The sequence below is a fragment of the Macaca mulatta genome, chromosome 19, assembly GCF_049350105.2.
Source record: "Macaca mulatta isolate MMU2019108-1 chromosome 19, T2T-MMU8v2.0, whole genome shotgun sequence".
In the NCBI taxonomy this organism is placed as follows: Eukaryota; Metazoa; Chordata; class Mammalia; order Primates; family Cercopithecidae; genus Macaca; species Macaca mulatta.
The window spans coordinates 70523264-70549884 of record NC_133424.1 but is presented as its reverse complement, the minus strand read 5'-3'; the positions used below and the strand labels follow the sequence as shown (position 1 = coordinate 70549884).

General features: G+C 49.2%; 1 protein-coding gene and 2 long non-coding RNA genes across 6 annotated transcripts; 1 reads left to right on the top strand and 2 right to left on the bottom strand.

The window, feature by feature from the left end:
- Positions 1-11: 11 nt before the first annotated feature.
- Positions 12-3128, bottom strand: LOC144337132 (uncharacterized). The gene is made up of 2 exons (XR_013409802.1): positions 1405-3128; positions 12-1108 (listed from the first exon to the last, which is right to left on the bottom strand). It is a non-coding gene; the product is annotated as an uncharacterized LOC144337132 (long non-coding RNA).
- Positions 3129-6374: 3246 nt separating this feature from the next.
- Positions 6375-8404, top strand: LOC144337150 (uncharacterized). The gene is made up of 3 exons (XR_013409822.1): positions 6375-6580; positions 7076-7514; positions 7638-8404. It is a non-coding gene; the product is annotated as an uncharacterized LOC144337150 (long non-coding RNA).
- A 5300-nt stretch (positions 8405-13704) lies between these two features.
- Positions 13705-24967, bottom strand: ZNF584 (zinc finger protein 584). 4 transcript variants are annotated; one of them, XM_077980233.1, is made up of 5 exons: positions 22556-23088; positions 21634-21760; positions 16227-16349; positions 15934-16055; positions 13705-15225 (listed from the first exon to the last, which is right to left on the bottom strand). In XM_077980233.1, the coding sequence occupies exons 1-5, from the start codon at positions 22571-22573 to the stop codon at positions 15178-15180; spliced, it is 438 nt and encodes a 145-aa protein (XP_077836359.1). In that variant the 5' UTR covers positions 22574-23088; the 3' UTR covers positions 13705-15177. The 4 variants fall into 4 exon arrangements, with proteins under 4 accessions (XP_077836359.1, XP_001097216.1, XP_014980494.1 ...); XM_001097216.5 differs by lacking the exon at positions 15934-16055 and having other exon boundaries at positions 21634-21784; positions 22556-24967; XM_015125008.3 differs by lacking the exon at positions 15934-16055 and having other exon boundaries at positions 22556-23117.
- Positions 24968-26621: the final 1654 nt, after the last annotated feature.

Sequence of the window (26621 nt, the reverse complement as noted above, 5' to 3'; positions counted from 1 at the left end):
TGAGATCCCACCATCTTTGCTATGTTTTATTTGTTAGAAGCAAGTCACTTGGTCCAGCCCACAGTCAAGGGGAGAGGATTACACAAGAGCATGAATACCACAGGGCAGAGATCATTGGAAGCCATGTCAAAAACTGCCTGCCACACTGTGTCATCTCTGCCACCTGGCAAGATCTCATGATGTGTCAGTCTCCTCCACTGTGCTAAGGGAAGGCAGCCTACCTTTCCATTCTCTAGAGAGAATTTCATATAGTCTGAGCCCTTTGAGTACCCTCATTTTCTTTCCCACTGATGGCTTTAGATTTTGGTATGACACAGTTCTTGCTAAGATCTGAGCTGGTGTCTTCTGGAGCTTTCCAGAAAAGGCTTCTTGCCTGGGCGTGGTGGCTCACGCCTATAATTCCAGCACTTTGGGAGGCCAGGGCAGGCAGATCATGAGCTCAGGAGATTGAGACCATTCTGGCTAACATGGTGAAACCCCGTCTCTACTAAAAATACAAAAAATTAGCTGGGCGTGGTGGTGGGCGCCTGTAGTCCCAGCTACTTGGAAGGCTGAGCAGGAGAATGGTGCGAACCCGGGAGGCAGGGTTTGCAGTGAGCCAAGATTGCACCACTGCACTCCAGCCTGGGTGACAGAGCGAGACTCCGTCTCAAAAAAAAAAAAAAAAAAAAAAAAAGAAAAGGTTTCTCTTCGTGGACACATTGTTTGCATCTACAAGTGACACTTGGGAATGATTTGTTTAATCTCAATCACCCAGTCCTGGATCTGCCTGTCTCTCACTGAGATAATAAAGGCCTTAATGTGTAGCCCCTTGCATCAGAGGTGGCAAGGTGAGTTGAAACAATTCATCCTAATAAAAAGAACAGGCCGGGCGCGGTGGCTCAAGCCTGTAATCCCAGCACTTTGGGAGGCCGAGACGGGCGGATCACGAGGTCAGGAGATCGAGACCATCCTGGCTAACACGGTGAAACCCTGTCTCTACTAAAAATACAAGAAAATTAGCCAAGCGAGGTGGCGGGCGCCTGTAGTCCCAGCTACTCGGGAGGCTGAGGCAGGAGAATGGCGTGAACCCGGGAGGCGGAGCTTGCAGTGAGCCGAGATCGCGCCACTGCACTCCAGCCTGGGGCACAGAGCAAGACTCCGTCTCAAAAAAAAAAAAAGGCCGGGCGCGGTGGCTCAAGCCTGTAATCCCAGCACTTTGGGAGGCCGAGACGGGCGGATCACAAGGTCAGGAGATCGAGACCATCCTGGCTAACATGGTGAAACCCCGTCTCTACTAAAAATACAAAAAAACTAGCCGGGCGAGGTGGTGGGCGCCTGTAGTCCCAGCTACTCGGGAGGCTGAGGCAGGAGAATGGCGTGAACCCGGGAGGCGGAGCTTGCAGTGAGCTGAGACCCGGCCACTGCACTCCAGCCTGGGCGACAGAGCGAGACTCCGTCTCAAAAAAAAAAAAAAAAAAAAAAAAAAGAACAGCTTTTGTAGGGGGCACTGAGTGTCTCAAACAGCCGCATGGGCAGGAATAACACTCAGTCCAGTTTTGGTTGAATTTGCCTTGTTGCCCTAAGGCCTCCTGTGAAAAACTGACAGGCTCAGACTGAATCTTGTGGTTTAGACACCAAGGGTCACCTGTGGACCCAGAGCTGGCTCTGAAGAATGGGGTAGTTTCTTTGAGAACCTCCACAGCAAAAATTTGGTCCTCTGTTCCCAGTGCATGTCCTACTTTACTAGCTATGTCTCCCAGTACCTGCCCATGGCTCATGACTCATGAAATATAGAGCTCACTAGGCAGGTATAACTGGTTCAGACCTGCCAGGGCTATGTGGAAACTATCATTGGTACAAAAACAGTGTGGAGAAGACTGTGGTAGACAAGAGGGGACATGTCTGTTCTAAGGGCATATCAGAAACTTCCAATGACTATGGCCAAGTGAGATAAGGGTGTATAGGACTTCTCAGGACATGCAGACCTATGTGTCACTCATAGCTGAAATTCAAATAAATGTTTTGTGGATTTCCTGTGGACTCCCTGGGCTGTTCATCTCATGGCCATCCCTGCACAGGTAGGAACCTCCAGACAGAGAAGACAGAAACCATGGTCTGGAGGGGCTTATGTGAGTAGCCAGGGTTTCTTGAGACTCACATGGCCGTGGCCTTCATCATTCCACTTCTGGTGGCCACCAAGCAGGTCTGTCCCTCTTAAGGGGTGGGGAAACAATATGGTGGAGTCAGTACAGATTTCCCATATCTCCTGCTTTTCCAAGAAGAGCCAAATATTCAGATTTTTATGTGGCATGTGATTTTATAAATGTTGAAAATCATTTCCAAAAACATTTCAATGCAAATTCAGTTCACCAAAACTATAGGTTGGCTTTAGATATTTCCCTGGGTCCTCCTGAGGCCTAGGGGAGAAAAGACCAGAAATCCTCTGACATGAGAATCTTTGGCCTGTGGTGTCCATCCATACTGTATGATGGATCAGAGGCCACTGCAGCTGCCATCTCTCCCAGAAGCCCCTGAGGGGATGGACAATGATAACCACATTGTGAGCAGAAGCCACAACAGTTTTGCAGTTAGCAGAGTTTACAGCAGGGCTTCTCAAATACTCCCCAGCACAGTGAGGTGTCTGGGGGATCCCTACCCTGCTTGGGCCTGCCTTCCTGAGTGTAATGTCTCCAATATGGAAGACGCATGTGGGATCAGAATTAAAGGTCAGTTGAGCCACATGGGGCTCAGGCTTCTAAGCTAATAAAGTTAGGGTAGACACATCATCAGAGCTCAGTCCTCTGTGTGAGTGGCCAGGATTAGATCTGATAAGATGGTGCTGGGCATGATGGTGGCATGCCTGTTCCCAGCTACTTGGGAGACTGAGGCAGGAGGATCACTGGATCCCAGGAGTTCAAGACTGCAGTGAGCTATATTTGCACCACTGCACTCCAGCCTGGGCAACAGAATGAGACCTTGTTTCTAAAACAGGGAAAAAAGGTCCGGGCACGGTAACTCACGCCTGTAATCCCAGCACTTTGGGAGGCCGACACGGGTGGATCACCTGAGGTTGGGAGTTTGAGACCCGCCTAATATGGAGAAACCCTGTCTCTACTTTAAAAAAAAAAAAAAAAAAAAAAAGCCAGGCATAGTGGCACATGCCTGTAATCCCAGCTACTCAGGAGGCAGAAGAATTGCTTGAGCCTGGGAGGTGGAGGTTGTGGTGAGTTGAGATCGCGTCATTGCACTCTAGCCTGGGCAACAAGAGTGAAACTCTGTCTCAAAAAAATAATAAAAAGTAAAAATAAAAAAGGGAAAAAAAGGTTCCTAAAACATGAGTAGAGTCCTATGTGTTTCTATTGAACCTGCCTTCTGATCTCCGACTGGGTCTCAGTATACAGCACCCAACCTGTTAGCGGAAGAGAGAGAGATGTTTGCCAATAACGCCAGAGTATTCCAGGCAAAGTCTTGATGGCTCTGATCTTTGAGCTGTCCAGGTTACCAGCTTTTGTGGGATGCAGTGGTTCCACTGCTTTCAGACTATGCTCAACCCAAAAGGTAGTTGCCTTCAGCCCCTTGATGCAGTGTACTGACTACCCTCTTACTGTACACTCCGCTGTATGCAATGGTAGTTCTCTTCTGGAATCTACTGGGCAGTTCCATGCCCCTGGACCTTTGCTTGTGCCCTCCCACATCAGGGACACCCTTGAAAGGCTTCTCAACCTCTCCCAATCATACCTCCAGATCAGCCGCAATCTCTCCTTTATGCTGGTGTCAGCATCTGTTGATTGCCTCATCTCCAACTCCCAAGCTTTGAGTGAACTATCCGGAACATGAGGGCTATGAAATCTGAAGAGTAGCAGATTAAGGCCAAGGGTGCCAAAACACTCAGTAACCTTCTCTGGCTTGGCTCAACTTGGACTCCTACTGCTAACAAATTATGTGATCTGGGACACAGACTCCCAAGTTTCAGTTGTCTCTTCTATAAATCCATGAAATCTGTCTCGTAGTGTCACCAGAATTTCGGTCAACACAGAAAGCTCTCCATCAATATGAAGCCCTTTACACCTAGAGTGGGAATCACTACATTCCCCTTAGGCCACACCCACTAACCAGAGCTTCAGCCATTATACCCGGATGGCAGACAATGTTGTCCTACCATGCCATCCTCTCACCTTGGACCCCAATTTTGACATTTCCAGACTTGCCTCTTGTGAAACCCAGATCCTCTACCCCCAGCCCCAGCCTGCTTTTGGCACTCAGTGAAGTCAGCCAAGCTTCGATTGTGTGATGGGGGAGGCACGGCCTGACAACCAGTGACTCAGAGCTACCAGTCTCTGGCCTCTCCAAAATGCCAAGAACTCATCGATCTGCAGACCTTGTAACCCTCAACGAATCACTATTCCCTCAATGGGTATGAAAATAGACACCACTGTGATTCAAGAAGGTGATCCCAGAAAGGAACACAAGTGAAAATTTATAACCAAGAGATTTCAACATGGGAGGGTAGAAATCTAGAGGTAGGGAGAGGTGAGTAAACAGTGGAAACATTAGACCCAGTTCACCTGCCTTGAAATCCCAGCTCTCTTTCTTACTAAATCCTACCTACCATGTGACCTTTGCATTAGGCTGTTTTTGTGTTACTTTTTTTTTTTTTTTTTTTGAGACGGAGTCTCGCTCTGTCCCCAGGCTGGAGTGCAGTGGCCGGATCTCAGCTCACTGCAAGCTCCGCCTCCTGGGTTTATGCCATTCTCCTGCCTCAGCCTCCCGAGTAGCTGGGACTACAGGCACCCGCCACCTCGCCCGGCTAATTTTTTGTATTTTTTTAGTAGAGTCGGGGTTTCACCGTGTTAGCCAGGATGGTCTCGATCTCCTGACCTCGTGATCCACCCGTCTCAGCCTCCCAAAGTGCTGGGATTACAGGCTTGAGCCACCGCACCCGGCCGTTTTTGTGTTACTATAAAGAAATATATCAGGCTGGGCACAGTGGCTCACGCCTGTAATCCCAGCACTTTGGGAGGCCGAGGCAGGTGGATCACCTGAGGTTGGGAGTTCGAGATCAGCCTGGCCAACATGGTGAAACCACGTCTCTACTAAAAATACAAAAAATTAGCCGGGCATGGTGGCAGCGATTGTAATCCTAGTTACTTGGGAGGCTGAGGCAGGAGAAATGCTTGAACCCAGGAGGCAGAGTTGCAGTGAGCTGAGATCACAGCATTGCACTCCAGCCTGGGCCATAACAGCAAAATTCTGTCTCAAAAAAATAAATAAAAATGAAAGAAAGAAAAGAAATATCTAAGTCTAGACAGTTTATAAAGAACAGAGATTTGGTCAGGCGCGATGGCTCACGCCTGTAATCCCAGCACTTTGGTAGGCAAAGGCAGGAGGATCACTTGAGCCCAGGAGTTTAAGACCAGCCTGGGCGACAGAGCAAGACCCCTTTTTTTTTTTTTTTTTTTTTTTTTTTTTGAGACAGAGTCTTGCTCTGTCACCCAGGCTGGAGTGCAATGGCTCCATCTTGGCTCACTGCAAGCTCCGCTTCCCGGGTTCAAGCAACTCCCCTGCCTCAGCCTCCTGAGTAGCTGGAACTACAGGCACACGCCACCATGCCTGGCTAATTTTTTTGTAGTTTTAGTAAAGATAGGGTTTTGCCACGTTGGCCATGCTGGCCTGAAACTCCTGACCTCATGATCCACCTGCCTTGGCCTCCCAAAGTGGTGGGATTATAGCCATGAGCCACAGCGCCTGGCCAAATTGTTTCTGACTATCTCAAATGAAGCCGCTATAAACATTTGTGTACAAGTCCTTGTATGAATGTATCCTTTGAACTATCTTGGGTAGATACCTAGAAGTGGAATTTTGGGGGTATATAGTAGGTGTATGTTTAATTGTTTTTTTTGTTTTGAGATGGGGTCTGGCTATGTTGCCCAGGCTGGACTTGAGCTCCTGGGCTCAACAGATCCTCCCGCCCAATGTAGCTGGGACTACCAGTGCACTCCTCCATACCCAGCTTTTATGTTATGTTTAACATTTTAAGAACTGTCAAACTGTTTTCAAAAAAACTACGACACTTATATTAGAACTCACTGAGAGTTCTAGTTTCTCCACATTCTTGCCATATTTTTGTATGTTTGTCTTTTTCATTTTAATAATTCTAATAAATGTGTAGTGGTATCTCATCATAGTTTAAATTTGCATTTCCTGAATGACTAGTGATATTGAACTTTTCAAGTGTTTATTTGATAACCATATATCTTCTTTCAAAGAATGTTTGTTCAGATCTTTTGCCCATTTTTAACTTGGGATGATTATCAACTTATAATCAACTTGTGTTATTTATATATTTGAGATAAAAGATGTCAAATATATTTAGCAAATATTTTCTCCCAACATGTTTTTCCTTTTCCTTTTGCTTGTTTGTTGTTGTTGTTGTTTGTTTTGTTTTGTTCGAGACTGAGGTTCACTCTTGTTGAACATATTGAGACTTCCAGTTCATGAACATGGTAAATGTCCTCATTTACTTAGGTGTTCTTCAATCAGTCTCTCTGAGTCAAGCCATTCTCCTGCCTCAGCCTACCAAGTAGCTGGGACTACAGGCGTGGTGGCAGGTGCCTGTAGTCCCAGCTACTCGGGAGACTGAGGCAGAAGAATGATGGGAACCCAGCAGGCGGAGCTTCCAGTGAGCCAAGATCACGCCACTGCACTCCAGCCTGAGCGACAGAGTGAGACTCTGTCTCAAAAAATAATAATAATAATAAAAAAATAAATCCAGTGTTCATTAATTTCCTATCTAGATGATCTATCTGATGCTGAGAGTGGAGCATTAAAGTTCCTATTACTGTATCAGGGTCTACCTCTCTCTTTAGATAGAATATTTGCTTTATATATCTGGGTCCTCCTGTGTTGGGTACATATATATTGGTAATTGTTATATCCTCCTGCTAAGTTGATCTCTTTATCATTTATAATGATGTTCACTGTCTTTTTCTTTTCTTTTTGTAGAGACAGGGGTCTCACTATGTTGCCCAGGCTGGTCTAATTCCTGGCTTCAAGTAATCTTCTCACCTAAGCCTCCAAAGTGCTGGGAATTTAGGTGTGTACCATCACACTAGGCCTCTTGACTTAAAGTAGGTTTTATTAGTTCCTCTCGCTCCATTTTACTCCATTTTCTATCTGCATGGAGTACTTTTTTCCATCGTGTTACTTTCGGTCTTTATGTATCTTTACAGGTGAAATCAGGCAGGCTAATTCTTAGGCCTACAGGTGGCTTGCTCAGGTGCCGGCAGTGGCAGAGGTGGGCCAAACAAGGTCCTTGGGCCCCTAGGAAGCATGTGTGGCATGGGCAATGGCACCAGTGGCGGGACAATCCTCAAGTTCCCAGGCAGCATGCACAGGCATTACTATTGTCTGCAACAGGCAGGGCTGACCAGTCTCCAGAACCCCAGGTGGCAGGTATGGGAGGGTGCTGGTGGTGGCAACAGACTGAGTGGGCAAATCCTCAGGCCCCCAGGAAGAGTGCATAGATGCCAGCAGTGGAGGACAGGGAAGGGTGATCTCTAGGGCCCCAGGCAGTGTGGATACCACTCAAGCACACTGCCTGGAGTCCTAGGAATCACCGGTGCTTCCCTGTCCACCACTGCCGGCATCTGTGCCAGGGAGAACCTGTCCTCAGGGTGTGTGCAAGTGTGTGGTGGCCCTGATATTGGGAGGGGAGTAGGGTTGCTGTTGGTGGCAGCAGCCCCAGGCAAGCAGCTTTCAGGCTCTGGGGAGTACACACTTTGGCTCCCCTTGTCCCCGGGGCAACCTCCAGGGGAACTACACTGCTAGAGTGCAGGGGACCCGACCACACTGCTGGGTCCAACCCCTGTACAGCCACTGCAGCCTTAAAGATGGATGTAGGGGGATGTCAGAGGGGCTCCAGGGTTGTGTAGATGCAGGGTCGTTGGGTCCCAAGGCACGATACAGTCTGGTCTCTCAAGTATGGCCATGCAGCATCTGACCTTAGGTCCAGCAGTGAAAGGGGTGGGGTGTGGGGGGAGGCGGGACACCACATGAGCTCCCTGTATGGAATAATGTCATTATGCAAACTCTAGACAAATCCCTATGCTAGTCTCAGGGGCTGTAAAGATTAAGGAGATCTGGCCAGGTGCAGTGGCTCACACCTGTAATCCCAGCACTTTGGGAGGCGGAGGCGGGTGGATCAATTGGGGTCAGGTGTTCGAGACCAGCCTGGCCAACATGGTGAAACCCCGTCTCTACTAAAAATGCAAACATTAGCCAGGCATAGTGGTGGGCACCTGTAATCCCAGCTACTTGGGAGGCTGAGGTACGAGAATTGTTTGAACCCGGGAGGGGAAGGTTGCAGTGAACTGAAATCACACCACTGCCCTCCAGAAAAAAAAAAAAAAAAAAAAAAAAAAAGATGAAGGGGATCTCTTGTGACTGGGATGGCTGGAGACCATGGTAGGAACTTGGACCACTGAGGATGTCTCACTTTCCCTTTCCCTGCACTCGGGAGCCTCTCCCAGCCAAGTTGGATTCTAACTTCCTTCTTCTGTGCCTCAGGTGTTTCCTGTCACTTCTCTGCTGAATTCCATAGTTTTCTCTTAGGTACCGTATTCAAAATGTGATAATCTCCTCGCTATTTCGCTATTTCGTTGCCTCTTTGTGGAAGAGGCAATTGCCAGATGCCTCTATTCAGCCATCTTGGAGCCCCCTCTCAATTTAATTTTTAATGCGGTGTGATTTAAGGATCAAGGTTTCCATTCTGTTTTCTTTGCTTCTGTTGGAGTATGGCTATCCAATTGTTCCCGCACTCTGTGTTGAAAAGACTATACTTTCCTCCACTGAATTACCTCTGCTGCTCTCTCTAAAATCAATTGATGATCTATGTGTGTCTATTTCTAGATTCGGTTCTACTTAATTTGTCTTTTTTTTTAACTGTAGCTCTGTAGTAAGTCTTGAAATCATGCTATATAAATTCTTTATTCATTTTAAAGTTGTTTGGTCCTCTGCATTTCCATGTGAATTTTAGAATTAGCAAGTATATTTCTGTTTTTAAGAAAGCCAACAGTGGCTCACACCTGTAATCCCAGCACTTTGGGAAGCCGAGGTGGGCAAATCACTTGAGGTGCGGAGTTCGAGACCAGCCTGGCCAACATGGTGAGACCCAGTCTCTACTAAAAATACAAAAATTAGCCAGGCGTGGTGGTGCGCACCTGTAGTCCCAGCTACTTGAGGGGCTGAGGCAGGAGAATTGCTTGAACCTGGGAGGCGGAGGTTGCAGTGAGACAAGATCGCACCACTGCACTCTGGCTCTGGTTACAGAGCAAGTCAAAACCAAAAAAAAACCTAGTGACATTTTTATTGGGACTGCATTGAATCTGCAAATCAACTTGGGGAGGATTAACATATTGAGACTTCCAGTTCATGAACATGGTAAACGTCCTCATTTACTTAGGTGTTCTTCAATCAGTCTCTCTCAGCAACGTTTTGTAGTTTTCAGTGTACAAGTCTTGCATAATTTTGTCAAATTTATTTCTAAGTATTTCATAATTTTATGCTTTTATAAATTACATTTTTAAAATTACACAGCTGGGCGCAGTGGCTCACACCTGTAATCCCCCAGCACTTCGTGAGGCCAAAGTGGGCGGATCACGAGGTCAGGAGTTTGAGACCAGCCTGACCAACATGGTGAAACCCCGTCTTTACTAAAAATACAAAAATTAGCCGGTATGGAGCCACACGCCTGTAATCCCAGCTACTCGGGAGGCTGAGGCAAGAGAATCACTTGAACCTGGGAGCTGAGACTGCGCCACTGCACTCCAGCCTGGGCGATGGGGAGACTCCGTCTCAAAAAAAAAAAAAAAAAAACTTAACAATTTGAATTGGCATCCATTCACCCCAAAAAAGCAGCACTGAGATTTCTTTTTTTTCTTTTTTGGAGATGGAGTCTCGCTCAGTCACCCAGGCTGGAGTGCAGTGGCACGATCTCGGCTCACTGCAAGCTTCACCTCCTGGGTTCACGCCATTCTCCTGCCTCAGCATCCCGAGTAGCTGGGACTACAGGCGCCCACCACCACACCCGGCTAATATTTTGCATTTTTAGTAGAGACGGAGTTTCACCGTGTTAGCCAGGATGGTCTCAATCTCCTGACCTCGTGATCCACCCGCCTCGGCCTCCCAAAGTGCTGGGATAACAGGCGTGAGCCACCGCGCCGGCCAGCAATGAGATTTCCATAGGCAGCAAGGTGATCAATATCCTATCCAGCAGCCAGTCTGAGTGCACAGGCTGGGGAAGTGGGGAAGCAATGGAAAATGAAGGTAATTCCTCCCTCAATGGATTTTTGTGAAGCTGAGGGAGGAGGCAGATGGAACTCTACTCCAGAGCAGGTTGAAGACGCTGAAATCAGCAAGAGGCTGAAAGCACTTCCCCACAAGACAGGCCCGTCATTGCCATGGCAGTTTGCCATTGCCTTGGCAACACCCGGAAGTTACCACCCATTTTCTAGCCCATTCTGAATAACATTTAGCATCTTGTATGTCTTTAAGAGTGGGTATATAGGCTGGGCGTGGTGGCTTACGCCTGTAATCCCAGCACTTTGGGAGGCTGAGGTGGGCAGATCACAAGGTCAGGAGTTCGAGACCAGCCTGGCCAGCATGGTGAAATCCCGTCTCTACTAAAAATACCAAAATTAGCCAGGCACGGTGGCAGGTGCCTATCATCCCAGCTACTTGGGAGGCTGAGGTAGGAGAATCGCTTGACCCCAGGAGGCAGAGGTCGCAGTGTGCTGAGATCGCGCCACTGCACTCCAGCCTGGGCAACAGAGTGAGACTCCGTCTCAAAAAAAAAAAAAAAAAAAATTGGGTATAAGCCAGGAACAGTGTCACACCTGTAAACCCAGCACTTTGGGAGTCTGAGGCTGGAAGATCACTTGAGCCCAAGAGTTCAAGATCAGCCTGAGCACATGGCAAAACCTTATCTCTTAAAAAAAAAAAAAAGAGATGGGGTCTTGCCATGTTGCCCAGGCTGGTCATGAACTTCTCGGCTCAAGCGATCCTCCCACCTCAGTCTCCCAGAGTGCCGGCATTACAGGCATAAGCCACTAATCCTGACCCCCCACCAAAAAAAATTTTTTTTTTTTTTTTGAGGCGGAGTCTTCACTCTGTCGCCCAGGCTGGAGTGCAGTGGCACCATCTCGGCTCACTGCAAGCTCCGCCTCCCGGGTTCGCGCCATTCTCCTGCCTCAGCCTCCCGAGTAGCTGGGACTACAGGCGCCCGCCACCTCGCCCGGCTAATTTTTTTTGTATTTTAGTAGAGACGGGGTTTCACCGTGTTAGACAGGATGGTCTCGATCTCCTGACCTCGTGATCCGCCCGCCTCGGCCTCCCAAAGTGCAGGGATTACAGGCGTGAGCCACCGCGCCCAGCCAAAAAAATTTTTTTTTTGAGACAGAGTCTTGCTCTGTTGCCCAGGCTGGAGTGCAGTGGTGCAATGTTGGCTCACTGCAACCTCTGCCTCCCAGGTTCAAGCAATTCTCCTGCCTCAGCCTCCCAAGTAGCTGGGATTACAGGTGCCCACCACCATGCCCTGTTAATTTTTTTGTATTTTTAGTAGAGATGGGGTTTCACCATGTTGGCCAGGCTGGTTTCGATCTCCTGACCTAAAGTGATCTGCCCACCTTGGCCTCCCAAAGTGCTAGGATTACATGCATGGGCCACTACGCCCAGCCTAAAACGATTTTTTTTTTTAATTAGTTGGGTATGGTGGCATGCACCTGTAGTCTCTGCTACTCAGGAGGCTGAGGTAGAAGGATCACTTGAGTCCCAGAAGTCAAGGGTGCAGTGAGCCGTGATCACACCACTGCACTCCAGGCTGTGTGACAGAGCAAGACTTGGAAAAGGCCCCATAAACCCCAAGATCTGGATCCATACTTTGGTTACATCACCTGTCTCCCTTGAGCCCTAGAGGGAGAGCCCTGACGCTGTGACTGCAAAAACTTGACAGTGGAAAAGGCCACAGCATCCAGAGACACCGGGAGTACTGGCCAGGTCAGAAAAGGCACATCCCATGACTACAGAATCCTTCAGTCTCAGGATAATGGCCATGAGAAGAGAACAGCCCAGAGAGTATATGAGAATCCATAAAGTCTGTAAATTATTTGCTGACAGTGAGCTTGCTACAAATAACAGGTCTGCGATTGCTGAGTTCTGGTGCCCTCACTCCATGAAACCTCAGTTGCTGGAACATTTGTGGATGCGTCTTTAGAACTGGCACAAGCCCTCTTGTTTACCAGACACTTCACTCCATACTGCTTCACTATTTCTATGCCCACTTACTATACTCAGATTACTCTACCCAGCAGGCCCCTAAGGGTTTTACAGTCAGTCTAGAACTTACCTCAATGTTCCAGATTTTGGAGAATATGGCTTCTGAGCTGAAAATGGAAATAGCTCCTTCTGACTAATGCTGGAAGTTCTGGAACATTCCCTGGGAACAAAGAACGCAACTTTTTCTGTCCATAAACATACAGAAGATCTCTCACCAACTATTCCCTTCCTCAAGGTGAGCTCTGGACCCACAAAAAAAAGCCTGACATCCAGGCTACAAGTCTTTCCCTGGAGGACTCAGGGGCCAAAACAAATTAGGCCAACCTTGATTAGAGCTATTTTCTGTCATCCTGCCATCCCCACTGAGGCAGAAAAAACTCAAGAGACCACCCCCACAAAAGCCATTCCCTCAACTTATGGTGATAGTGCCTGATTCTATTCTCAACAATCTCTCCAAGTACAGGGATCAGAATCTCAATTTTTTTTTTTTTTTTTTTGAGATGGAGTCTTGCTCTATTGCCCAGGCTGGAGTGCAGTGGTGTGATCTTGGCTCACTGCAAGCTCTGCCTCCCGGGTTCACGCCATTCTTCTGCCTTAGCCTCCCAAGTAGCTGGGACTACAGGCATCCGCCACCACACCCGGCTAATTTTGTTTGTATTTTTAGTAGAGACGGGGTTTCACCATGTTAGCCAGGATGGTCTTGATCTCCTGACCTCGTGATCTGCCCGCCTCAGCCTCCCAAAGTACTGGGATTACAGGTGTGAACCACTGGCGCCCAGCCCCAGAACCTCAATATTAAAAGTGACTTGGCAAGGCACAGTGGCTCACAACTATAGTATCAGCACTTTGGAAGGCTGAGGCAAGAGAACTGCTTGAGGCAAGGAGTTCGTGACCAGCCTGGGCAATGTAGCAAGATCCTGTCTCTGTAAAAAATTTTTTAAATTAGCCAGGCATAGTGCCACACAAGTACAATCCTAGCTATTCAAGATGCTGAAACAGGAGGATCACTTGAGTCCAGTAGTTCAAGTCTGCAATGAGCTAGGATCACACCACTGCACTCCAGCCTGGGCAAGAGCGTGAGACCCTGTCTCTAAAAAAACTAGGCCAGGCACAGTGGCTCCCCGCACTTTGGGAGGCCAAAGCAGGAGAATAGCTTGAGGCTCAGAGTTCGAGACCAGCTTGGGCAATGTAGCGAGACCGTGTCTACGAAAAAAAAAAAAAAAAATTAGCCAGGTGTGATGGCACACACCTGTAGTGCCAGCTACTCAGGAGGCTGAAACAGGAAGATCCCTTGAGACCAGGAGTTCAAAGTTGCGGTGAGCTATGATGGCACCATTGCACTCCAGCCTGGGCAACAGAATAAGACCATCTCAAAAATATTTAAAAAAAAAATTTAAGCGGCTTAAACCATAAAGCCTTTATTGCCACACAGTCCAGAGCAGTATGAGACAGTCCATGCTAGAGCATGACAAATACCACGTATGATGTCAACCATGTCCATGAAAGTGGTAAACCTTCCCAGGAAGCCCCCAGCAGATACCAGCTCAGCTCCTCTGGCCAGAGGTGGGTCATGTCCACAGCTAAACCAGTCAGGGGTAGGGAATGAGATCTGTTTTGGGCTCTACCATTAATGATTCTCTACTGTTTAGAGCAAGGAGCACAAGGTCTCCTGTCCCACTTGCTGTAGGGACCTTACGGGGTGGACAGAGGAGGATGGCGGTGGATAAACTGACAGTGATGTGACACTCCCAACAGCCACAGGCAATTCAGAGTGCAGTGTGGCTCCTGAAAGCTTCCCACACGCCAGGCACACATGGGAACTCTCCCCGGGGTGGATGTTGGGATGTACAAGGTTTAGCTTCTTTCACATGGCACTCTCATGGCCACTCTCCTCAATCTCCTTTCTGGAAAAAGACCCTTCCTGATGAACACGGTGCTAGCAGCTAATGACTTTCCCATGTGAGCTGTCCCCCTGGGGCCTTTCTGAAGTATGGACTTTCTTGTGCTGAAGGAGGGTGGAACTATGTTTGAAGGCTTTCCCACACTCTGTACATTCATAAGACCTCTCTTCAGTGTGGAACTGCTGGTGCCGATTGCGGTAGGATCTGGTAGTGAAGGTTTTCCCACACAGGCTACATTCATAGGGCCGTTCCCCAGTGTGGACTTTCCAGTGCTGATAGAGGCCTGAACGGGTCACGTAGGCTTTCCCACATTGCTTGCATTCAAAAGGCCTTTCTCCAGTGTGAACTCTCTGGTGAAGAATGAAGCTATTACTGTATTTAAAGAACTTCCCACATTCTGTACACTCATAGGGCCTTTCTCCAATGTGCACTTTCCGGTGCCGAATGAGGGTAGACAGAACACTGAAGGTTTTCCCACATTTGCTGCACTCATAAGGCCTTTCTCCAGTGTGAATCCTCTGGTGTAGAACCAGGGCGTCTTTGCGGTTGAAGGTTTTCCCACAGTCACTACACTTAAAAGGTTTTATGCCTGTGTGAACCTTCTGGTGTTTCCTCAACTTGGACGGGTAACAGAAGGCCTTCCCACACTCATTACACACATGGGCTGTTTCTCCAGGTCGAATTTTTCGGGGATTAATGTGAGTTGACTTCTCCTTGGAAGCACTTCTGCCTGCTGGGCATCTGAAGGGTCTGTCTTCAGCATGCGTTATCAGATGGTCAAGGAGGGCGAAGGCCTTTGAGAACACCTTCCCACAGTCACTGCATTTGAACAGCTTCTCGGCCACATGGACTTCTTGCTGTTGCCCACAACTGGAACCAGGTGGGAAGGCTGCCCCATGCTCAGTGTGCCTTCTTGGTTTCCCCTCACCATGAGTGTCCTGGGGCTGGATGACTCTGTAGCTCTTTAGATGCTTAGGACGGGCTCTCTCATCCTCCACTCTACATAGACCATCTGAAAGCAGAGATGAATCTGTTACTAAGAGTTGAACTAGAGAGAGGAGGTACCTTCATCACCAGTGCATGTCAGACACACCCAAAGGGACTCCATAGAATTGCTGAAAGGCTCAGGTGCGGTGGCTCACGCCTGTAATCCCAGTGCTTTGGGAGGCCAAGCTGGGCAGATCACCTGAGGTCAGGAGTTCAAGACCAGCCTGACCAACATGACAAAACCCCGTCTCCTCTAAAAATACAAAATTAGCCAGGCATGGTGGCGTATGCCTGGAATCCCAGCTACTTGGGAGGCTGAGGCAGGAGCATCACTTGAATCCGGAGGCGGACGTTGCGGTGAGCTGAGATCGCGCCACTGCCCTCCAGCCTAGGCAATAAGAGCAAAACTCCGTCTCAAAAAAAAAAAAAAGAATTGCTGAAAGGTTGCTAGGAAAGGTCTGGACTGGGAAAGCCTGGCCCAACTGAACATGGCTCCACCAGACTACAGAATAAGGAAAACCTCAACTGAGGTGAAGGCACAAGATAGGATGCAGTGCAGGGAAGAGAAGTGGGGTCTCCAAGTCACCCCTCTGCAAACGGTTTCAGCAGGGCCTTGGCTGCTGGGGACAGTCAAGCATTATGAGGAGGCATGCATCTAGACCCAGCAAAATGTGATTCCAAAGTAGTAGCTAGTGTTTAAGTAAAAATTAAGGATGGGCTGAAGTTCAAATACCTGTTTAAGGATATGAGCACATCTCAAGACACGCACTGAGTCGCCAATAATAGACAGCTCTGCACAGATACAGAGAAGGGCAATGAGGACACACAGGCCAGACAAGCAGGAACATGCGGGGCCTAAAGTCATGGTAGAGATGGCAGACTGCACAGTGTCCAGATAAGACAGGAAAGGTGGAAGGAAATAAGGTATGGTCACTGCCCTCAACACCAAGGTAACAGTGTATGCAGATACTCAGCATTCTGTGAGCCCACTGTTGAAACCAAGGTATTCCCCTCCATGCCACTTACCAAGACCAAAACCTCTCCTGGCTTCTGCTCTGCTGACTGGAGTCACATCCACCCAGCTGGGCACCCACAACTGTTCATCCTTCTCCAGTTGGGAAAACACAGGGGATCTCGAAGGTGCAAGTCCTGCGGGCGACAGGTAGTAAAAGAAACAGGCTGGGCATGGTGGCTCATGCCTGCGATCCTAGCACTCTGGAAAGTGAGGTAGGAGATCGTTAAGCCCAGATGTTCGCAACCAGCCTGGGCAACACAGTAAGACCCCAACTCTACAAAAAATATATTATTTTAATTAGCTAGGCATGATGGCATGCACCACCTGCAGTCCCAGTTACTAGGGAGGCCATAGTGAGAGGATTGCTTGAGCCTAGGAGGTCAAAGCATCAGTGAGTCATGATTACACCACTGCACTCCAGCCTGGGCAACAGAGTGAGACCCTGTCTCAAAAACAAACAAACAGGCCAGGGACGGTGGTTCACACCTGTAATCCCATCACTTTGGGAGGCCAAGGCGGGTGGATCACGAGGTCAGGAGATCAAGACTATCCTGGCTAACACGATGAAACCCCATCTCTACTAAAAATACAAAACATTAGCCGGGTGTGGTGACAGGCAACTGTAGTCCCAGCTACTCAGGAGGCTGAGGCAGGAGAATGGCATGAACCTGGGAGGCGGAGCTTGCAGTGAGCTGAGATCACGCCACTGCACTCCAGCCTGGGGGACAGTGTGAGACTCCGTCTCAAAAACACAAACAAACAAACAAAAGGAAAAAAAAAAAGCCTTTCTGTGAACCAAAACTGACATAACTGAAGAAACAGACAGTTCAGCAATAGTAAAGATTGTAATTTCCTACCATCAATAATGAATAGAACCACTAAGAAGAAAATGAACGAGGACATAGCAGACTTGAACAACAATGAAAACCAACTAGCCCTAACAGACACCTACAGAGCATGCCATCTAACAACAGCAGGATATACATTGTCACGTGCACATGGAACGGTCTTCAGAACATACCATTTGTTAGGATATAAAATAAGGCTCGGCCGGGTACAGTGGCTCACGCCTGTAATCCCAGCACTTTGGGAGGCTGAGGCGGGTGGATCATAAGGTCAGAAGATTGAGACAATCCTTGCTAACACAGTGAAACCCTGTCTCTACTAAAAATACAAAAAAAAAAATTACCCAGGCGTGGTGGCGGGCGCCTGTAGTCCCAGCTACTCGGCAGGCTGAGGCAGGAGAATGATATGAACCCAGGAGGCAGAGTTTGCAGTGAGCCGAGATCATGCCACTGCACTCCAGCCTGGGCGACAGAGTGAGACTCTGTCTCAAAACAAACAAACAAACAAACAAATAAATAAATAAGTCTCAACAGATTTCAAAGGACTGAAATAACATCAAGTACGTTCTCTGTCCACAAATGAATTAAAACAGAAATCAACAACAGAAAGAAATTTGGGAAACTCACAAATTTAAGGAATTTAAACAAAACATTCCTAAAAATCCAGAGTCAAAGAACAAATAAATCATATGAAAATTACAAAGTACTTTGAGAGGAATGAAAATAAAAACACAACAGACTGGGCGGTGGCTCACACCTGTAATCCCAGCACTTTGGGAGGCCGAGGCAGGTGGATCATGTAAGGTCGGGAGTTCAAGACCAGCCTGACCAACATGGAGAAACCCCGTCTCCACTAAAAATACAAAATTAGGCCAGGCGCGGTGGCTCACGCCTGTAATCCCAGCACTTTGGTAGGCCGAGGTGGGCAGATCACCTGTGGTCAGGAGTTCGAGACCAGCCTGGCTAACATGGCAAAACCCCGTCTATACAAAAAAAAAAAAAATACAAAAATTAGGCGTAGTGGCACATGCCTGTAATTCCAGCCATTTGGGAGACTAAGGCAGAAGAATCGCTTGAACCTGGGGGGCGGAGGTTGCAGTGAGCCAAGATTGCACCACTGCACTCCAGCCTGGGCGGCATAAGACTCCATCTCAAAAAACAAAAACAAAAACAAAAACAAAAACAAAAATATTAGCCGGGCATGGCAGCACATGCCTGTAATCCCAGCGACTTGGGAGGCTGAGGCAGGAGAATCACTTGAACCCAGGAGGTGGAGATTGCAGTGAGCCAAGATTGCGCCATTGCAGTCCAGCCTGGGCAACAAGACTCCATCTCAAAAAGAAAAAGTAAAAAAAGAAAACAGAAAAAGAAAAAAAAAACACAACAAAAAATTATGGGATGCAGAAAACGCAGTGCTTAGTGGGAACATTATAGCTATAAATACCCATATTTTAAAAGATCTCAAACCAATAACCTAACTTTACATCTCAAGGAACAAGAAAAAGAAAAACAACTAAACCCAAAGATAGCAAAAGGAGGAAAATAATAAATATTAGAGCAGAAACAAATGAAACAGAGATTAAAAAAAGGGAATCAACAAACCAAAATTTGGTTATTTGAAAAAATCAACAAAATTGGCAAACATTTACCTAGAGTGACAAGAAACAGAGAGAAGACTCAATACAACTTCAAACAGGAATGGAAAAATTAAAAAATAATGAAATACTATGTAAAAATGTATGCCAACAAATTAGACAACTTAGATGAAATGGACAAATTCCCGAGTAGACACAAACTATCAAAACTAACTGATTCAAGAAGAAATAAAAAAGTCTAAATAAAAGTGTAACAAAGAGGTTTTTCTTGTTGTTATTAAAAAACTTTCCCCCCAACAGGCACATAACCCCAAGCCCCGATGGCTTCAATGGTGAATACTAACAACACTGAAATAAGAATCAACACCAATACTTGACAAACTCTTCCAGAAAACAGAAGAGAAGGAAACATTCCCAACTCATCCACTGACGCCAAAATTACCCTCATACTCAATACAGAGACATTATAAGAAAACTACACCACTGGTCGGGGATGGTGGCTCACACCTGTCATCTCAGCACTTTGGAGGCCGAGGCGGGTGGATCACCTGAGGTCGGGAGTTCAAGACCACCCTGGCCAATATGGTGAAACCCCCGTCTCTACTAAAAATAAAAAAATTAGCCGGGCATAGTGGTGCATGCCTGTAATCCCAGCTACTCGGGAGGCTGAGGCAGGAGAATCACTTGAACCCAGGAGGTGGAGGTTACAATGAGCCGAGATTGTGCCACTGAACTGCAGCCTGGGTGACAAAGTAAGACTCTGTCTAAAAAAAAAAAAAAAAAAAAAAAAAAAAAAAAAAACAAGTATTATAAGCCATGACAGGGAATTTATCCCAGTAATGCAAGGTTGAACATTTGAAAATCAGTTACTGTTGGGAGGCCGAGACGGGTAGATCACAAGGTCAAGAGATTGAGACCATCCTTGCCAACATGGTGAAACCCCATCTCTATGAAAAATACAAAAATTAGCTGGGTATGGTGGTGTGCACCTATAGTCCCAGCTACTCGGGAGGCTGAGGCAGGAAAATCACTTGAACCCTGGAGGTGGAGGTTGCAGTGAGCCGAGATCGCACCACTGCACTCCAGCCTGGAGACAGAACAAGACTCTGTCTCAAAAAAAACAAGACAATTATTGTAATACACCACGTTAACAGAAGAAAGGACAAAAATCACACAATTATTTCATTAGACATTGGAAAAGCATTTGACAAAATCTAGGGACCTTTCTTTTCTTTTTTCTTTTTTTTGAGACGGAGTTTGCTCTTCTGCCCAGACTGGAGTGCAATGGCACAATCTTAGCTCACTGCAACCTCCACCTACCAGGTTCAAGCGATTCTCCTGCCTCAGCTTCCCAAGTAGCTGGGATTACAGGCATGTGCCCCCTTTCACAGCTAATTTTTTATTTTTAGTAGAGATGGGGTTTCACCATGTTGACCACGTTGGTCTTGAACTCCTGACCTCACCTCAGGTAATCCACCCGCCTTGGCCTTCCAAAGTGCTGAAATTACAGGCATGAGCTACTGCACCTGACCGTGACTTTTCTTAGTAAACACATTAAATGAACTAGAAAGAGCAGGGAACTTCCTCACCTGAAATGGGCATCTGCAAAAAACCAACAGCTAACACTATACTTAATAGTGAAAGACTGAACACCCTCAAGATAGGGAACAAGGATGTCTTCTCTCCCCATTTCTACTGAATAAAGTACTGGAGGGTCTAGCTAGGTCAGTGAGGCAAAGGAAGAAGTAAAACTATTTCTATTCATAGATGGCATGATCTTATATATGGAAATAGGAAGGAATCCACTAAAAAACTATTTGAACTAATAAACAGACTTAGTTGGCCGGGCGCGGTGGCTCAAGCCTGTAATCCCAGCACTTTGGGAGGCCGAGACGGGCGGATCACGAGGTCAGGAGATCGAGACCATCCTGGCTAACACGGTGAAACCCCGTCTCTACTAAAAAATACAAAAAAAACTAGCCGGGCGAGGTGGCGGGCGCCTGTAGTCCCAGCTACTCGGGAGGCTGAGGCAGGAGAATGGCGTGAACCCGGGAGGCGGAGCTTGCAGTGAGCTGAGATCCGGCCACTGCACTCCAGCCTGGGCGACAGAGCGAGACTCCGTGTCAAAAAAAAAAAAACAGACTTAGTAATGCTACAGGATACAAGATTAGTATACAAAAACCGATTACATTTCTACAACTAGCAACAAACAGTCCAAAATTAAATTAAAAAAACAATTCCATTTAAAATAGCATCAAGCCAGGTATGGTGGCTCATGCCTGTAATCCCAGCACTTTGGGAGGCCAAGGTGGGCAGATCATGAGGTCAGGAGTTCGAGACCAGCCTGGCCAACATAGTGAAATGCCATCTCTACTAAGAATACAAAAATTAGCCGGGCATGGTGGCACAAGCCTGTAGTCCCAGCTACTCGGGAGGCTCAGGCAGGAGAATCGCTTGAACCCTGAAGGCGGAGGTAGTGGTGAGCCAAGATTGCACCACTGCACTCCAGCCTGGGCAACAGAGCGAGACTCTTGTCGCAAAAAAGAAAAAAAAAAAAAAAGGTAATATTCCTCAAACTGTTCTGATTAAAATTCATGGGTCAAGGCTGGCCCAGGGAGGTCCCTGCAAAATTTATTTTGTAGGAAGTCAAAACCCGGAGCACAGAGAAGCCATGTCTTCAAGAGTCACTGGCCAGGAAGAGACAGAGCTTGGTGGGATTTGGTGGGCAAACTATGAAACATCTGACCCCCAAAACCTGCTCCACTGGCTCCTGGGGCAAGAGGTGTTGAGACTGCCAACAGCATTGCTCAGAAAAAGGCAGAGAAAGAGCACACAGCCGAGTCCCACCACCCACAACACCTACAACAGGGAATCTGGGAAGAAACAGCTCCTGTGGTTTGGCTTCGTTACGGACAGAACTTCGCATGGGGAAAATGCGGGGGTAGTCAGTGTGCTGAGGGACAGTGTGAGAGACTTACCCAGTGAGCTAACGAGTGCAAAGTTCTCCAGCATCACATCCCGGTATAGGCCCTTCTGGGTCACATTAAGGAGCCCCCACTCCTCCCTGGAGAAATATACCGCCACATCCTCAAACATCACCAAGCCCTGCAATGATGGGTCCAACTGAACCTTGGGGTCAATGATGGGCAGAAAAAAACAACCAAAATATGGACAGATGGACATATTCAGGCCCTTGACCTGTATCTCAGGGTCCTATCACATCTCCCCGACATTATCCTTCCCTATGAGACCCAAACCCCTCCTCACTATACTCCCTACACATACCCTTATACCTTCCTTCTCCTATCCCAGAGGAATATCAGAGCTGCTGGTGTTATTGATGTCTCTGGTGTTACTACTGGAAACTGTGTCCAGCCCAAAGCGACAACAGGCTGGTGACCAGACTGATGCCATCTATGTGCAGGGCCAAGCACACAGGCTCCACTCTATCTCCTGCCTGCCAATTCCAGTCCCAGAAATCACCTCTCTCAGACGCAACCAAACCTATGCTCATCCTTCTCCCTTAGGTCCCAAGTACCTGGTCCCAGGGTCCAGTCTGCCTCCTGCTCGACAGGCACAAAAATGGACAGCAGAATGCCTAAAACTCTACACCCTCAGCACAACCTCCCCAGTTTACCCTATAGGCAATCGCCTGGCCTTCCACACGCCGTTCTGCACATGCGGCTCCAGAGTGCCTGGCACAGCAACTACGACCCCATCCTGTCCCAGTCCTGCGGCACATCTCCATTGGCTCCCACTGCCAAGGGCATGCCCCAGCCCTGCATCAAAGACCTCCCCCGAGAACCATACGCAGACCTCCTGCCCTCCTCCAACTGCCCTGGCACACGCCGCCCCCCACTTGGCGGCCCCCCTCATTCCTCGGAGGCACCCTCTGCTCACCTCCGCCTCCCCGGCCATCGGACAGTGCGGGCGGAATCCGTGGCCTGGACCCACGGCCTCAGCTGAAACGCGTCCCAGGGGCTGAAACCCTCGGCCGTCGTGGAATCTTCTCAGGAAGCTCTCCCCGCGCGGTTGAAATGCGTCCGAAGACAGGGAGCCGCTTCCCGGAGCCGCGAGGAAGGAGGACGGTACGGAGGCCCGGGAGACCCACGGCGCCTGTCCGCGAGCGACAAGTCTGAGGAAGATGGAGCCACTCGCCGGTGGGGCACGGAGCGTGGAAGGCGCGGCAAGGGTCCTTGCCCTTCACCTCGCCCAGGGGATCGCGAGAAAGTCACTCCGGCCCACGCAGAGCTGCCTGGGGCGCCGGGACAGATTTCCCGCCGAGGACTGCGGACTGCCGGGCAACGCCGGAACTCCCGGAACTCCCGTGGCCTCCGCCTCCCGTAGCTCGGCGCCCCTCACGCCACGACCTCCATTCCCGGCTCTCCTCGCGGCGCGGCTGGGTCGTTGCCAAGGCGATAAGGGAGGGCGCCGCTAGCTCCTGAAGCGGGGCGTGAACTACATTTCCCATAAGGCGCCTCGACGTGCGACCGTTCAGACTTGGCCAATGGAGGCCCAGGAAGGGGAAACGTTCGGGCGGGCCCTGCGCGGGGCGGGGCTTTCGGATTCGACTTTCGGCGCTGGCTTTGGGGCGGTTTGCGGCAGTGGGATCGTTGGGCCGTGGGCGGTTTCGAGGAGGGTCCGCTGGTCTTATTGATGCCTCTGGTGTTACTACTGGAAACTGTGTCCAGCCCAAAGCTACAAGAGGTTGGTGACCAGACTGATGCCATCTATGTGCAGCGCCAACGAGCGAAGGCGCGAGAGTCCGTAAGTTCTGCTTCGATGACCTGTACGCGTCCTGGCCGCAGTGAACGTTGCTGAGCTCCGGTGACCTCACAGTGGAGGGGCGGCCCCGTGGGGCCATCGGACCGCGCCGCGCGGGGGCGTTCGCCAGGGCCTCCGCAGAAGCCCGCCTGTGCCCGCAACCGCCCCGAAACCCTCTCCCTGGCACCGTGTCCGCTTTACGGAGCCCGGAGCAAGACTCAGAAAAACGTCCCAGCCAGAAACATGGTACATGCCTGTCATCAAGCAAGTCTTCGAAGAGCGTCTGGGACCGGGGGCCATCGTTAAGAGGCGGTGTCGGGGGAAGGTCAGCGGTTGTGTTTCAGATGTGTTGGGCTTTCCGCGCCCCACAGTGCGGGCGACGTGTGGGCCACAGGTGTGAATGTCAGGGACACGTCGCCCTGCACATGGCCGAGGCACGGTAGACTCGTAGTCTACCCCATATCAGGCCATGGTGATCTCAGGTGTGGGGGCCTGGGACAGGAGGGTGGGTACATGACTGAGTACGTCAGGGCACGGCGTCTGGGACACATCAGGGGAGGACGCTGACAGGAGAGTAAACGGGCTCCTGGGTGTCTTGCGCTGAAGTTAGACGCGTTCATGTTAGAGCATGTGGGCCTGTGTCCCCCCGGACGAACGGAGTTCTTAGGCAAGGTCCAGAGGAACTTCTACCTCAGGGTGATGCAGGAGAACTTCGCACTAGGTGCTGGGTCAGATCACTGGCATCATCACTCTCCCCAGCCAAAACTCTAGTTTTTTTCCTCTGCTCTTTCCATGTTCCCCTTGGAAGTCGCTGTTGGTCGTGGCACTGAGGCCCAGATCATGCCACCTCCTCTAACAAGTGACTGAGTGGACACTCCAGTCTACCCAAGGGCCACGAGTGGCCAAGATCGGGGCTCAGAAGTCTCTGAATCTTTGCAGCAGGTCATGTCCAGCTCGGTCACTTCCTGTAAGATTCCAGGCACTGCATGCACTGACATGGGTACGTGTGGGGCCACCGGGTCCTGCCTGGGAGCCTTCCCTGGATGTTCATTTTGTGCAGTTCTGTGTTTGTCTTGGAGTAAGGATTATTCTCACTTGCTGGGGCATGGTGTTTTGGCCTCTCCTGGGCTGGACTCCGAAAAACTCATCCTCCATAGGTCTGATGGCTTCTACATTCCCACCAGCAGGTGGACCACATGAACTCAAAACTAGTTGTGGCAGGGGGACCCTGAAGAGATCTACCCCTGGTGAATGCCCCCAGGTGTGGGCTGTTCTCACCTGGTGCCCAGCCTGTGCCCTCGCAGGTCTTGGTGCCTCCTGTCAGCTCCCCAGTTCCAGTTTTCTGGCCATGCCCCCACTCTGTTCCCTTCTCTCAGTGTCTAGCTGTGCAATGTTTGCCTCTCCTTAACATGTCCTCAGCTGACCCCATACATATCCTCAGATAGTCCTTGCAACCCTGTTCCTCAATGACTCCTGTGTATTCTCTCCAGTGGAGACGCAGGTGGGACACCCCCAAGCTCATGGTACCTGCCTGTCATCAGTACCCCTGGACTGCCATGGTGGGTCAGTCTGCCCTAGGCTGGACTGACCAACCTGTTCATTCCCCCACAGGATTGCCCTTTACAGTTCATGAGTTCCCCCAACTGGAGTGCAGACAAGAGCACTGATTGATGGACCAGGTAGACTTGAAACCAGGAATAACACAAAAGTTATCAGAGGCTCAGCCATGGAGATTGCAGGCTGGGGATGGAAGTATCCCTGGAGTTGAGCTGTTCTCACACCTAGTACCTGAGTTATACCCCTGGTGTCTGGGTACCAAGGTCACTAGCCTTGCCACTTTTCTATGTTCCTGATCCCCTACTAAACAGTCCACCTTTTTGCCTACTTCCCCTGACGCGTATACCCTGTCCCCCACTTGTCCCCTCTTTCTGCCTAATTTGAAGACATTGGTCATCCCATAACCTGTCCTGGGCTAATATATATCCTCGAATTGTTCTTGAAAATCTGTTCCTGGCCAGGCACGGCCCAGCACTTTGGGAGGCTGAAGCAGGTGGATCATGAGGTCAGGAGATCGAGACCATCCTGGCTAACGCGGTGAAACGTCTCTACTAAAAATACAAAAAATTAGCCAGGCATGGTAGCGGGCGCCTGTAGTCCCAGCTACTTGGGAGGCTGAGGCAGAAGAATGGCGTGAACCTGGGAGGCGGAGCTTGCAGTGAGCCGAGATGGCTCCACTGCACTCCAGCCTGGGCAACAGAGTGATACTCCATCTCAAAGAAAGGAAAATCTGTTCTCTGTGAGATGGGCCTGATCTCTCCCATGGGTGGAGCAGAGGAGTAGAGGGTCCAGGGGGCCTGAGTCTCCCATAGGCTGTTTGCCCTGAGTCATAAAGCCAGTGGGAGGCAGTGCTACAGTTTGATTCCAGGAAGTCTCAGGCCCAAGATCTTACTCTTTATTTTTTTTTTGAGACGGAGTCTCGCTCTGTCGCCTGGGCTGGAGTGCAGTGGCGCAATCTCGGCTCACTGCAAGCTCCGCCTCCCGGGTTCACGCCATTCTCCTGCCTCAGCCTCCCGAGTAGCTGGGACTACAGGCGCCCGCCCCTGCGCCCGGCTAATTTTTTCTATTTTTTTAGTAGAGACGGGGTTTCACCATGGTCTCGATCTCCTGACCTTGTGATCCGCCCACCTCGGCCTCCCAAAGTGCTGGGATTACAGGCGTGAGCCACCACGCCCGGCCCCCCAAGCTCTTACTCTTAACCAGTTACCTTTCCTGGGCTTAACAACTCATTATGTTTTTCCTGGCACTGCTTCATTGGACCTCACTTTAGTTTCACTTTTTTTTTTTGAGATGGAGTCTGGCTCTGTCACCCAGGCTGGAGTGCAGTGGCGCGATCTCACTGCAACCTCCACCTCCCGGGTTCAAGGGATTCTTCTGCCTCAGCCTCACAAGTAGCTGGGACGACAAGCACATGCCACCACACCCGGCTAATTTTTGTATTTTTAGTACAGTCAGGGTTTCACCATTTTGGCCAGGATGGTCTCTATCTCCTGACCTCATGATCCGCCTGCCTCAGCCTCCCAAAGTGCTGGGATTACAGGTGTGAGCTACCACATCTGGCCTATTTGTTAACATTTTAAAATGAATATTAGTACATTATTAACTAAACCCGTATGTATTGTACATTATGTGGGTTTTCACAAAT